A 14,785-nucleotide genomic window follows, 5' to 3' on the forward strand; every position below is an offset into this window, starting at 1 on the left:
GGGTGCATTACCACTCGAGGGAAGAGGCCCAAACACAATATCGCTATCCAACCAGAGCACATTGCCTGAGGCCTACCCTGCAAGTATTGCATTTGAGCATATTGCGTATATTCTTGTTTTATGCACTCTGCCTTTGCAAATAATACTCACAAAATCCTTGGCTTAGGTCAACACTGATGTTATTGATAAAGTTATATGTGAATTTATTAGTAATACCTCAAATTAGGTTATTTGTGATGTCATCTGTGACATTAAGAATGCTATCTGAAGAGAAGAGTGCATGGCCAGTAATGAGTTATGGTTGTGGAACTGGTCATAATTGATTAATTTCACAGGTTTGTAGAGTTTGCAGCATAGCCATAACATTGTTACTTAAACATAATGTTTCTATGCACACTTCTGCGTTTTTTGTATTCCTGTAGTTCATGATCTATTCTTAGTAAATAACCATAACACTCCTTAACCGAAATAATTATGTGGATGTCTTTTTCAATAAGGCATTTTAATCAGTCGTGAACTGTAGTGTAAAAGACAAGTGTTAAAGTGGTGTTAAGAGGTTTAACACATTTCTTTGGCAGTACGATTGAGGAAAATCCAAATAGCTGCCACATTTAACGATTGTGACATGCACTTAGAATGGATCACTTTGGAAATGTCCTGCTTTTATTTGGTAGCAATTGGAGGTGGATCCTATAGAAATACATTGCATTACCACGACCATGAAAATGTCATGCTAGCGTTAATGGTGTCAGATTTCCAAGGCAGAGGGGCAAGGCTATCGGTAAGGCTATCAGACATTCAAAGCCTGTTTCACCTAACCACCATAGAAATCTGCAAAATCTCTCATATTGATAAAAGTGTAGCAATAAGCGGAAAGCGGCACTAACCATTACCACCGCTATTACTGGTCTGGCGGGTTGGAAAATGACCCGCACCCCCTCAGTGTCTTTTCAGTTTTTGAAATGATGCAGTGATGCACTTGGAACTTGTATTGATTCCCCACGGCACACAGGGCATGCTGTGTGGCAGTGTATTAAGTGCTGCACTCCTAACCACAATGCCGGGAGGGCAAAGCCAGAGGTCGTGCCCATGCAAAAGTCCTAAATGCACACTGCCCCTGCAGCTGACAATGATGTACATGAAGAGAAAATAAGGCAACACTGATCCAGCAAACACTCTGTCCTTCATCATGAGTATTCAGTGGGAAGGGGATCTTAGATTCTTTACCTGGGTTTTGCTGCTATGTTGAACAACCGAGGAGAACCAGCTCTGGATTGTCCTTTCTCATTGTATACATATGAGTTCTTTACAGTGGTGCAGGATTTAACTTAATGGTTTATGTTCCATCTTCAATGTGGGATGGGCACTCACTCAATCAGGTGGCTTGCTGGAAAACCATGGTCAAGAACGGCCAGTGTCCCTCCCACATTCTATCAGCCACCTGGGCAGCTTCCACGTGTTTCTCCATGTTTTTTGACCCGCTGCCCCTCTGTCATACCCCCTGCTTCTCCCCCCACGGGCCCACAAGTCATGCTTAACCTCTACCATTTCCCCCCCGCCTCCACTTATCTTCTGGCCTGGGGTTCTCGGCTCTGACTGCCCTGCTTTTTCCCTTGTGGATTATCGCCATAGCAAACCCTTTTATGTTTGCTATTGCGGTGGCCATCTTGAATTTACTTATCTTTTTTTTACAGCCGATTGGGCTTGTTCAGTAAGCATGGAGCTCCTGTTCTGACAAAAACAAACCATTAAAACGGATGGAGCAAATATCTAACACCCCCATGGCTGCTAATGGGCTTGAGCCCTTGCTGAGGCACTTGCTTCACTTGGGCCTTCCTAAGCTCAGGCTAGCAGGCTGTTACCGGCCCTCTAAACCCGGCAACATGGTATGATAGCTTAACGATTATTCATTTTCCACATTACGTGCATCCTATCTGCATGGATATCTCCTGCAAAATGAGCCTTGACATATGATAGTTATTTCAGGAACACTTAGTAACCCAAAACAGAATTATGAAGGACCTGATCTCAAAACTCAAATGAGAGTAGAAATCTCATGATCAGCATGAATATCTTGATGTCTATGACCTCCTACATAAAAACATGATAACGAAGTTTAAAGTAGCAAAGATCTGATCTCACATGGGTGTTTACAGTTAGACACTTCATGTCACCTTCAATTGCAGGTGTTTCATATGTGAGAAACTCTAAACAGTTCACTTTACCTCTTCGCATATGGTAATAAATCTCTTTAATGTCTCAAAGTAGTATCTCCAGCTTAATCCACTGTGCATTCAAACAAGCATAATTTATGCTGTTTCTAAAAAAGAAATCTGCAGACCTGGTAAACTGTGCAAGTTAAAATGACTGCCCAATATCTACTATTAAATTCTGCACTACCCACCTTTCAGAATACAGAGGGTCTCACAAGCTTTGGGATGAGAGAAATTCTGGGTTCTGCCCTCGCAGAATCGCAGAAACCACACTAGTTTCATGGGAGAGCAGATACTAAGAGGCCTCCACAATACTACCTCATCAGTACTGATCCTCCTGGAGCTGTCGGCAGCCTATGATACCATGGACCACCCTATCCTCCTGCTGAACAGGCTTCATACTTATATGGGTATTGTTGGCACTGACCTGCCTTGAACAAAATCCTACATGAGCGGCTGTTCTTCCTTGATGAAGTTGGGTGGATTAACAATAAACCCCATGGGCCTGAGAATGGGGCTAGTGCAAGCTTCAGCCCCAAACCCTCTTTAAAATAATTATGATATCCAATCACTGACCACTCTCATCAAGCAAGTCTCTCCCTCATTCCAGACATTCTTTGATGACTTAGACCATCTGGGTGTCACCTACACTAACTATGCGGATGACACCCAGGTCCTTATCTCCTTGACAGGTGACTATGAAAAAGACATAGACCTGTTCAATAACATCTATCTCATCATTCAGGCTTGGATGGCTACCCATGGCCTGTGCCTGAATGATGAGAAGACTGAGCTACTGCTCCCAGCCACGCCCTCCAACCAGAAAAAACTGAGCAACCATTATCTCTCTTTTAATATTGATGGCAATGACATCAAGGTGGCTAAAGAGGTCAAAACCGTGGGATTCTACTTAAACACATCTCTCAACCTGCGCAAGCAAGTTAGTGCCACAGCGTCGCCTACGGCCTACGCCTCTAAGCTGATCTATACCTGCAAGCCCTTTCTCTCTACAGAAAGCTTCATTACGCTGGCAAGAGCATTAATCCTGTGAAAAATCGATTAGTGCAATACACTATACCTAGGTGCCTGTAAGTATATCACTAATAAGCTCCAGATTCTCCAGAATAATGCACTTAGAACTGCATTAGGCACCTCCAAAAGACAACATATCTCGGTGATAAGACGCAATAACAATTGGCTATCCATTATGGATAGAATACATCTCAAAACAGCCTCCCTGACAAACAAAAGTCTCAACAACTTGACCCCTCTCTACCTCACTGAGAAATTCACTAAGAACAACCCAGTACGACCCACTACGACCGCCAACTACGGTTGCCTAAGAGTCCCTAGGTTTAAACTAAAAAAAGCCGGTGGCAGTAGCTCTGGGACTCCCTACCATCCTCTCTAAGAGTTACTCAATCCTTCTATAAATTAAGGGGCCACACCAAACGTTGGCTCATATCCAAGGACCTCTCACGCCAGTAGCATCTTCTAAATGTGGATGTAGTTTCATTTCGAGCTGAGGACCCCGTATACAGAGGTACGCCGGACATACTGCGATTTGGGACCCACTGTGGCCCTTCACAGTCAGCGGAAACCCGAGAGATGTCGGCCTGAAGCACTCTCAGGCATATTCCTAAGTGCAATCACGCACACACTATCCTTCAACCACGTGAGGATATTTCCCAGCTTGCCACTGCCACCGGAGCAGCAGAATCAACGGACAGCACCACCAATGGTGCCTTTCCTGACGAAGGCCAGCATATAGACCGGCTTCAATCAAGCCATGTTTTGGCCGAAACACACCTGTGTCAGTCCCCGTGACACAACTGTATCTTCCCCCTTGTGTATGTTGTGTAAATATCTGTTGTGTACACCTTGTGTGAACTAACCCTGGGGCCATTTTCAAGCCTCAGGTATACTTTCCCTGCTTGATAGTTCTTTCTCTATCACATCTATACAGGGAATGTACTTCAGTGTGGAGTTTTAAACTCAATACATCAGAGGTTGACACTTAACCCGTGTTACCACCGTTCACAATCACTTTTGTCCGTTTGATGCCAAAAAACTTTCGTGCTTATCGAAAGACCTGTAAAATAAATTGTTGAATGAACTAAAAAAGGACTGTGTCAATGTAAAATAAACATACATGCACGGCACAACTGGCTTACTTGTAGGATCTTCTTCATCCTGATTATTCCTTTTTTTTGTGCATCTTCTAAATGGCCATAGTCTTATATGTATGTATGTATATTATCTCTGCACATTCTCTGTATATATTACCTGTATTATGGACTATTCTGTTTTGTATCATAGCTTGTAACTCTTTGTATTGTAACTAAGAAATTGCATATTCTTGTAGCGCCCAGATACCTTTGGGTGAGGAGCGCTTTACAAATAAATAAACAAACAAGCTACATGTAAATGCCACACAAATAGTTGTTTAACTGATCCAAGACAGACATCAGAAAACAACATATCAAAGTGCCTTCTGGCATTTCAAGACTGATGTCTTCAAATTGGATTTGGATTGTTTGTTTGTGTACTATTTGGATTGTTTGTTTGTGTACTATTTGTTCGCGGTGACCTGACCGAAATCGAATTGCTCGAAGTTACTGTTTGAACATAGATGCTAAAACAGTAAATCATTGAGCTTGTCAAAATGAGAAATTCCACACGAGGGCGACCTTGCCCTATGTGTACTGTATTTCCCCTTCGCCACGGAGAGGGACGTTCGCTCGCTATGCCTCATATCATTTTATTGATTCCCTGGATATCTATACCCCACAAGCGTTCCATTGGAAGCCGGGGACACCCCTGCAGCCCCCGAACACATTATACTGTACAAGGAGAGCAGGGGACACCCCTGCAACTCCCGCTCCCCTTGTACGGTATTATAAACATAATCAAAAATTTGTTTACGGTGGACCTACTATGTAAATCAAGAAAATGAACCAAGGTCATTTGTACCTCTTAAAAACTATCAAATGAATCAATTGATCAAAAATGTTCATTCAAATTGGCTAATTCCTTCAAATAACCTCTGCTTGAACCGGAGTAAATCTGAAATCCTCTGGTTCAACTCTCACAGCCACAAGAACTAGACCACTGACACACCATCTTCAAGGCACTAAACAGCCAAGTAAGCAGCACAAATGAGACCATGACCCCCTCCAAGGAGGGAGTCAGGGCCTTTCAACATTGTTTTAATTAAAGGGGCCCCGAGTCTCAAGGGGGTCCCCAGCAACTGCTCCCACATTGCCGATAAGCAGTTTTATAATACAGCAATAGATTTATGTCTATATTATTTTTGTTCTGGGGCTTTAAGTGTGCGCTTTGCAGAGCTCACGTATCAAGCTTCATTTGCTGGAGCCCCTGAAGGGCTCCAGCAAATGAAGCTTGTAACACGAGCACCGCAAAGCGCAGTGCCGGATCCAGGTCTGCCAGCACCCTGTGCGAGATTTGTGCGCCCCTGACCCGCCCACCACAGATCCAGAACAGCAGAGGGCTCAGTTTTGCTGTCCGTGCGATACTAGAAGAAGTATCAGCCGAACAACAGAACTGAGCTCCCTGCTGCTCTTGTAAAGTGTGTTTAAGGGCACCTTGCCTCCAGCTCAGTGTCATGTAAACAGCAAGGGTCCCTTTATTTGCTGCGCCAATGTGGCGTCCTTGTGCAGCCGCACCCTTTGAGCACACCTTGAGCTGGAGCTGCAAAGCACACATTAAAAGCAAAGAAATACATCCTGGTGTTAATAGCCACTGATTAGCACGAGACGGCCAGCCAGCAGGGAACTGAAAGACTGACTGTCTACTGAAAGGCTGTACATTATTCTTTGTCAGTAGGGGTCTGATGTGGAACTGGTGTTAAAAACCAGGTAATAATTAGTGGGCCTTTAGTGTTTCAGCTCCCTGCTGGTTGGCCGTCTCGTGATAAATGCCAGCTGTTAATCCCTGGCTGTATTTGTCCCCATTATAATGTATGCACCCCACGGGTGTGCCAGACTGTTTTCCACCCTAAGCAAAGAGGGGGAATCCATCATGTTGAAATGGGACCCAAACTTCTTTACCCGGGAATGTCCCCCTCCCCGAAGATCGAAGGGCAATTCATTAAAAAAAAATGTCCAGCTACACAAGCTGAGGATAATGGTCCCCTAACCCGAAAATGGATCAAAAGTTGAAGTGTCTAACACTGTGGTCGTTTCTAAATTAAATCATTGCCCTAGCTAACCCGCCGCCAATTCATTCTAATGCAAAACCACACTGCACGTATCCTCCTGGGCCGACCACATTGCTTCGTGTGTCCGCGGGCATTTACAACAATACACACTAGAATGGAACTGATCTACCAAATTACCGGCTCATGCGGGTCCTGGCAATCAGGAGACACATGTTGGACATCCCTGCACGCTCTCTCAATGCTATACAAGTCATGGTTTATACACTATTCTGGGCATACGGCCTTATATTTACTTAACATGTTAGGAATGTGACCAATTCCTTTGTTTAAATAAATTTGTGCAGGAATAAACCCCATCTGCACCTTTCAATTTTGACCACTAGAGGTCACTGATTCATTATTTTTCTATTTTTCTACTTTCATCGGCGTGATTTAGAAAAAGACAAATATTTTTTTTCTTTAATAGGACAACGATGTGTTATGTCTTACTGTATATAAGGATCACCACAGAGAATGCACCATTTTGGTACTACAGGAGCACTGATCACTCACAGGAATTATACAGCTAGTAAACCAGCCATGGCCAGGCAATAACCTCATTGCTCCTCCCAATTTCAAAACACTTCAACATAGGAAGGGCCCCTTCACAGGCTACGCCACTACTAACTGGAATGAGCAGCCCAAACATTGATTTCATATGGGACAAGAGTTATACTGGGTTCACGAGCACCCTAAAATCCGTCATGATTAAGAAAGTGGTCACACATTCCAGCTACCCAAACTGGCGATTGCCCACTCCTTTGCTAGACTCCACCGTTATCTTAGTCCAGGGAATTCCCCCTTTCACTCACTCCTCAATGTCTGGAAGTGTAGAGTCTTATTGATGTGGCCAGCGTTCCCTAGAGCTCCTTATCTTCTGATCTGACAGCAGGCACTTGGAAAGATCTGGACATGCTACTGCGTGGTTCTACCCGCTCTTATGGGCCCCTCTCCGGCTCTTTTGTTTTCATTTTGTTTATGAACTATGTTTTATGTACAGGAACATTGCTTATTCTTGTACCTACAATCCACGCACTACCCGCAGTCCCTCTGATTTCTGTATTCCTCCATCCTGTACTGTGCGTTTTCTACCTTTATGCACTTTGGAGGAACTTGTTTGTGATTTTGGGGCTATATAAATAAATATTCAAATAAGCATGTAAACATGATGAATAATAGTGCAAGGAAGTGATATGGTGATACTCACAGACTGATTCATGCACTGCTACAGTGAGCAAAAGATAACCAAGTGCAAATACAAATGTTTTTACCAAGATCTTAGTGTTTTGTTTTGTTGCAGTGACCATACTGCTTTCTGTTGGACACCATTTCTTGTCATCCAATACACATTATATAGCACGTGTTCTTGAAAATAAATGCCCATTATGAACATTGTTTCATTATGTATTTAATGATTATTTATATTTAATTTATTTTAATGTTTCTAGGGCTTTTGAAAATGTGGCAGTTTTTTGGAGGGCCACCTTCAGCAAAACCTCAGTTGAACTTTACAAGGAGGGAGTGAACCTGGTTAATGAACTGCTGGCGGTGTCGGGGTTCACCACTTGCGCGGAAGGCCAAACAAGCTGTGTTATCTGGGTGGAAATAAAGCCCGACAAGGTCAGTGGAAGCTTGAGTCTTGGAACTGTTCTACTCAATAGATATTCCCGACCCTGCAGATGCCTTTACCTGTCGATAGTGTATAGTCTTTTCAAGAATAGGACACAAAATAATGACTATTGTGAAGAATTTAGATCTATAGATTTCTGATCATGTTTATGTTTCCTCCTGGCATATTAGTTATTTTTGGTGATAAGGCACCATAAGCTACTAGTAGCTGCTTCAGAACCCCATATGAGTCTTACAAAGAAGTATTGTGTTTGTTAGTTCTTTGAATTAGTACATTCTAGTGCTTTAAATGCATTTAATCCTTCAGATCCTTGAGAAAGCAGTAGCCATGTAATTCCTGCAACACATTGAAGTCAATAACCTCCTTCAGCCCTACCCATCCGGCTTCAGACCCAGATGCAGCCCAGAAACTGCTTCCATCAAGGTGATTGATGATGCCCTTAAAATCCGTGATGATGGCCATCCTTTCCTCCTGGTTCTCCTTGACCTCTCAACAGCATTTGACACAGTAGACCACCAGACACTCACCGACAATCTACATCACCGCTTGGGGAGCAGCAAGATCGTCCTGAGCTGGTTTAAATCCTTCCTTGCAAACCGCTAACAGTTCGTACAAATGGATTCTTCCAGATCACCAACTCTACCCATCACCTGTGGAGTCCCACAAGGATCCATCCTGTCCCCCGTGATCTTCAGTCTTTACATGGAACCGGTCAGAACCCTCCTCGCTCCACACAACATCCACATTCACCAGTACGCAGATGACATGGAGATTTACCTCAAGATATCCTCCATTGAAAACATCTGCAGGCTCAAGGCCTGCTTCACATTGATCCAGTCCTGGATGTCCAGTGCTTACCTGAAGATCAACCCTTCCAAGACTGAATTCCTACAGCTTATCAACAATACTGAACACCATGACATCCAGACCTGGCTCTCTGCTATGAACCACAAGGGAGTCACAACACAACTGGGCACCTGTGCTAAGCCCCTTGGTTTCAACATTGACAGACACCTCAAATTCAAACTGCACATAGCAAGAAAGACATAAACGGCCTGGTTCCAACTTTCTCTCCTGCGGAAAATCAAGCTCTTCATCCCAGAAAAGAACTTCAGATCTGCTGTCCAAGCCTTGGTCCTCTCCCACCTGGATGGTGGCAATGCCCTTTTGGAAGGCCTTCTGGCAACTACCATGGCACCCCTGAAATATGTCCTGCTTGTTGTAGCAAAACTCATTAAAGGACTTTGCAAATTCGACCACATCAAACTGCACTGGCTCCCACTGCAAGCCGCTATCATCTTCAGACCCTGTTGCTTCATCTATAAAGCATCATTCTGAAGTCCCCAGGCAACCACACTGAGAAACTCAGCATCTCCAGAGGCCTGCAATCCATATGAAGTAAGGAAATGTGAAGACTTGAATTACAATGGTGCAGGAAGCAAAGAACCAGAAGACAGGCCTTCTCTGTCAATGCTCCAAGACTCTGCAACCTCCTCCCTGTCAACATGAGACTTGCTTCATCACTTCCACAGTTCAGGAAACAGCTCAACACCTTTCTCTTGAAGGAATGGCTCCTCCTTAACACCTCGGTCCACACACCCTGCGCTCCCCACCCTACCTGAGACTCAGTGATGTGCTCCTTACTGGCTCACCCGGTTGCTTGTAGATCCCTTGCTGCTGATTGCCCAGCACCCCCTGTTAGCCCCTTGCTTCTTTTTTCTCTGTTTCCCTCACTGTGTTCTCCCCCCTATGATTGTAAAGCACTCTGTTGCTTCCCGAAGCCAGGTCCCCGCTCAAGAAAAACCCTAATAATAATAATATTCTATTTATTTGTATGTTTCTTTTTTATGTATTATTGTTTCATTACATATTGTTTTATTTTCATTTGATAATATAAAATAGGTTACAACCCAAATAAATACATGCAGAACTGCTAAATATTATACTGTAAGTGACATACCCAGTGATACCAAACACCCAAGAATGAAAATGCTTTAGTAGCTATAAACAAACAGCTTATTCACATAGAAGTTACTCTGAGTTACCCTTGATTTAAGTCTCAATAGGGATATTTGTTTTGCATAGAAGTTGGTATGAGTAACTCTAACTTACTCCTATCTTCCTTCAGTCAGGAGTAAATTAGAGTTTAAGAACATGTTTGTTAAGCAAATAGCCTAATTGAGGTTTAGGTCAAGGTTTAAAGGTGACATTGGTTATAGAATAAATTACTGTGGCTTTAAAATTCTCTAATTCATTAAATGGAATGTCTACAGGTTTATTTGTTCAGCATTAGCGCAAATCCATATTTTCTATTAGTGCTGCCTGAAATAAATAAAAATAGGATAATTATGTCATTTAAAAATGGAAAGGGCCCGATTCTCCAAAAGGTGGGCATCTCAATGAGATGCTCCATGGTGAAAAGATGCACCTGCACGCTGGGGCGTCTTCTTGGAAATGGTAGTAGGGATATCTTGTTTCAAAGACATTCTTTGCACTGCGTATTCTACACACAATAGTGAAGGTGTAATCCACAGGTGATACATGTTCCTCGGCAGACAGAATTGGCCCTGATGATGGAATTTCATTTGTAAAGAAGGCACAGTGTGCACCATTAAAGAACATCACCATGAAATGGAGAAACATTTCTTCTATTTGTCTAATTTTTGCTTAAAATGCAGTAGCGTTTACTACAAAAGGGGTCGCCAGATGTGATGATGAGTATTGTTAGTCCATTTTCACAGTGGTCATAAGTAATACCATGCACTATGCCTACACTCAAGGATTGCTTTATTTAAGAGATTATCCTGCCACTATTCTGGGGAACTTATGGTCATTGTTGTTTAAATACAGGGGTGCATATCTTAAATGCTGCCCCTGCACGGCAGAGAATTTTCTGTCACTGCTGCTGTCACATGAACATCTGTGACCTCGGGACCTGCTCGGTGCCACTGGTAGAGCAGGCGCTGCAAATCAGGATACCGATGCAGCAGGCCACGGATACATTCTATGCTTTTGGCATGGAGCTTGCGAGAGGGGAATCTGATCAGCATCAGCTTTTATTATTCAATACAAAAAACAAAAACATGGCAGTGCCTCACATGCCCCCTTCATAAAACGTTGAGACTCATCCTTCTAAGAGTCTGGCTCATCCTCCTGGGGAAAGTACTGACAGAGGTCATCTGCATTGGAGTGCTGCAACCCAGGTCAACTTGCACATCATTCAAACTATCGCAGATGGCTCCTCCTTGATGGTTGCCCGGTTGGGCTCTCACTTGGTCAAAAGCACAGTTGTGTTCTACCCCTTCAGAGGTCAGTCGCACTAAGACTGCACCGATGTCATATTCACAAGCCTCTGCCTGGATGATAACCACTTGCCCAAAATCCAGGATATTCAGATCTGGGAACTGCCACAGACCCTCCTTCAAGCTCTGGTAGGATGACTGACAGGCAGGGGTCCAGGTGACCCCCTTCGGCAGTTTCTTTAACGTGATGTCATTTAAAGGAAGGGCAAGGGTCCCATAGCCCTTAATAAAAGGCTGATAATAACCCATAAGGTCTAGGAAGGCCCTCACATTTGTCTGGCTGGTAGGGATGTCCCAGTCATTCACTGCCTGACCTTTGGCCTACAGAGGAGGCTTCTTACCACCACCTACTTGGTGTTCAATTGGGTCACAGTAACCTGCACTGTCTAGCATTTGGATGCCTTGACAGTCAAGCCAGCCTTCCGCATGGTTTGAAGCGCCTGTTCCAGATGGTGTAGATGGTCTTCCCAGGTGCTGAGGAATACAACCACATATTCTAAGTAGGAAACGCTGAAGTCTTCTAGCCTCGTTAGGACCTGGTTCACCATCCTCTGGAAGGTGGCAGGGCATTCTTTGCTCCCCAGGGCATAACTGTAAACTGATAATGCATGTTCGGGGAGGAGAATGCGGACCTCTCCTTAGAGTGATTGGTTAGGCAGACCTGTCAGCACCCTGCCGTGAGTTAAAAGGTACTCATGAACTTGACAATGCCTAACCGGTCAATGACTTAATCTGCCAGAGGGATGGGGTGTATGCCTGTTTTCCTGACAGAGTTGAGACCCCGATAATCCATGCAAAAGCAGACCTGGGTTTTCCTGCTACTGGAATTCCTAGGGACCAGTACCACTGGGCTAGTCCAGGTGCTGAGGGATGGCTCCCAAACCCCCAAAGCCAACATTATGGAGATATCCTCCTTGATGGTATCTTTGACCTTGTCGGACATCCAGTGAATTCTACTTTTCACTGGTTTACTGGCTCCAGTGTGGAAATAATGGACACGCCGATCTTCCCGGGAGTCAGTGAGAACAGTCCTGCGAATTGACACTGGCAGTCCTGCATTTGCTGTTCAGTGAGGTCTGGGGAGATGTGGACTCCCTCAAGAGTGGGCAATGCATGCAACAAGTTGGGGAGGGGGTCAGTCTCTTCCTATGTCTCATCGTCCGTGACCAGAGTCATTACTAATTCCTCCCGGCTGAAATGAAGTTTAAGCTTGTTCACTTGGAAGACCAAATGTGTCTGCCTCAGGATGTTAGTGTCAATAAGGTAGTTAACCTCACTGATCTTTTCCAGCACCACTTAGTGCCCAGTCCACTAGTCGTGCAAGGCACTGGGCTTGATGAGTTCCATGATCCAAACCAGCTTGCCTGGCGTGCTCTCCATAATGGTGGCCTTCTAGTTAAGCCAGTGCTTCATGAGCTCCTGGCTTGCCTTCAGGTTCTGGATGCTCTGTTCACTGTACTTAGCATTCTTGGATTGAAGACCCAGCACATAGTCCACTCTGTCATGGAAAGGAGTTCTGGGATTGCCTTCCCATCCTTCTCGGACCAGATTTAGCAGACGCATAATGTGTTGCCCAGACCGAAGCTCGAAGGGGCTGAACCCAACACCATTCTTGGGCACCTCCCAGTAGGAGAACAGGGGTCATGCCAGAAGAATATCCCACTTTCTCCTGAGGGGCTCTTACAAGCCACCTATCATGCCCTTGAGCATCTTGTTTAACTGTTCAAAAAGCCTGTTGGTTTGTGAGTGAAAGACCATGAAAAACGTGTAGGTTACTTCTCATTCAGCCCACATCACCTTCATATATGCTGATATGAAGTTGGATCCCCTGTCAGAAAAAACTTCTTTAGTGAATACCACATGAGAGAATATTCCAATGCGAGCCTTTGTGACTCCATGGGCTTTGATGTTCCTCAGAGGGACGGACTTAGGGTACCGTGTGGCGTGATCCAGCATGACCAAAATGTACCAGTTTCCTGAGGAGGTTTGGGTATCCAAAGGCCCCACAATGTCCACAGCTATCCTCTTGAAAGGCCTCCTGACCACGGGTAGTGGAATCATTGGTGCCATAGTGGCACGACTCGCCTTGCCGGATGCTTGGAAAGTATGGCAGGTCCGCACAAATTCTTTTATCTTATACATTATCTGGGGCCCATAAAAATGAGCATACAGACTGTTGGTTGTCTTTGTCATTCTGAGATGACCTGCCAAAGGAATGTTGTGAGCCAAGTCCAGAAGGAACCTCCTGTGGCACTGAGGAATCACGGAGCACTGGCTGGCTCCCACCTCAGACTTCTTGGGCTCACTGTACGGGAAAACATTCTCCCACTAAACCCCGAACATCCCCTGGGCTTCCCCCTGTATCTGTTTCTCTTCCTGTTCACGCAGATCTGCCAAAGTTGGAAAGTCGCGCTATGTCCGGCAAAGGTCAGTTTGATTAGGGCCCCCAGCTAAAGACAAATCACTTAGCTCAGGGAGACCCTTGAAGTCTGAAACTACAGTGACCTCCAACTCAGGTTCAGGATTTATGGTTGGAGGCAGCCTTGAGGTCACTGATTGGGTTGCCACTGCAGCAGGCACTTCAGTGGCCACTAGACCCTCTCCGGCAGGAGCAAGTGCCTCTGTGGACTCTGTATTTGAACTTCATTGTACTGGTGGAGCCGGTCTTTTGCCGTCATCAGCCGGAAGAGCCCCAGGACTCATGGCCATCAGAGCTGCTTCCGGAGCTGCTTCCTTTGCCCTAGATCGTGTGACCCTGCCAATGATTTTGGCGTCAGGTTTACAGTTTCCCAGCAGAACGTGAAGCTGAGCCGTTTCTCCCCTCTAACTGCACTCCACGATAGCCAGTGGGCATTGGGTGAAACCATTCAATCCGCTAACTAGCCTGAGAGGACCACGGATGATCTGGTCCTCTCGCACCCACTGCCATCGGACAGTGGTGATACTCGCATCAGTATCACAAAGTGCTTGGTGTCTGCTCCCATTAATAGACATGTGGCCCAAAAACATCTCTGTGTTAGCAGGAACAGGGGTCTCAGTGGGAGACCCAGTACCTTTCCCACTCAGGGATACAAGGGTGCATTTGGCAAACACCAGGCAGAGTGGTAATTCATCATCTAAGATGCCCATGTTGGCTATTTCTTCTTCTTCCTCCTCCTCCATGAATGTAGCGCTAATTATGGCAAGCTTGGGTCTATCCTTGCAGACGGGATCTCCCATCCTTTGTCTGCGATCTCCACAGACAAGGAAACCTTGATGGTCAGTGAATGTGAGTGCACCAGTGCTAGGGGTGCCCCACTTGTTCTTTCCGATGCAGCGAACAATGCAGGTAACTGGGATTTGGCCACTGGTTTTTGGTGCCCTTTCCTAGCAAGAGGGTGCAAGCCTTTGTCCTCACCGTCTTTAGATTTACTTTCCTCAG

General features: G+C 45.0%; 1 protein-coding gene across 2 annotated transcripts in view; it reads left to right on the forward strand.

The window, feature by feature from the left end:
* Positions 1 to 14,785, forward strand: part of ADGRV1 (adhesion G protein-coupled receptor V1) — a 2,479,945-nt gene that overhangs the window by 1,258,693 nt on the left and 1,206,467 nt on the right. For both annotated transcript variants that reach the window (XM_069627623.1, XM_069627624.1), the window contains one exon: positions 7,881 to 8,052. In XM_069627623.1, the coding sequence (XP_069483724.1) occupies positions 7,881 to 8,052 (172 nt within the window). The remainder of the gene's footprint in view (positions 1 to 7,880; positions 8,053 to 14,785) is intronic.

The sequence above is a fragment of the Ambystoma mexicanum genome, chromosome 6p, assembly GCF_040938575.1.
Source record: "Ambystoma mexicanum isolate Mex_15411 chromosome 6p, UKY_AmexF1_1, whole genome shotgun sequence".
NCBI lineage: Eukaryota > Metazoa > Chordata > Amphibia > Caudata > Ambystomatidae > Ambystoma > Ambystoma mexicanum.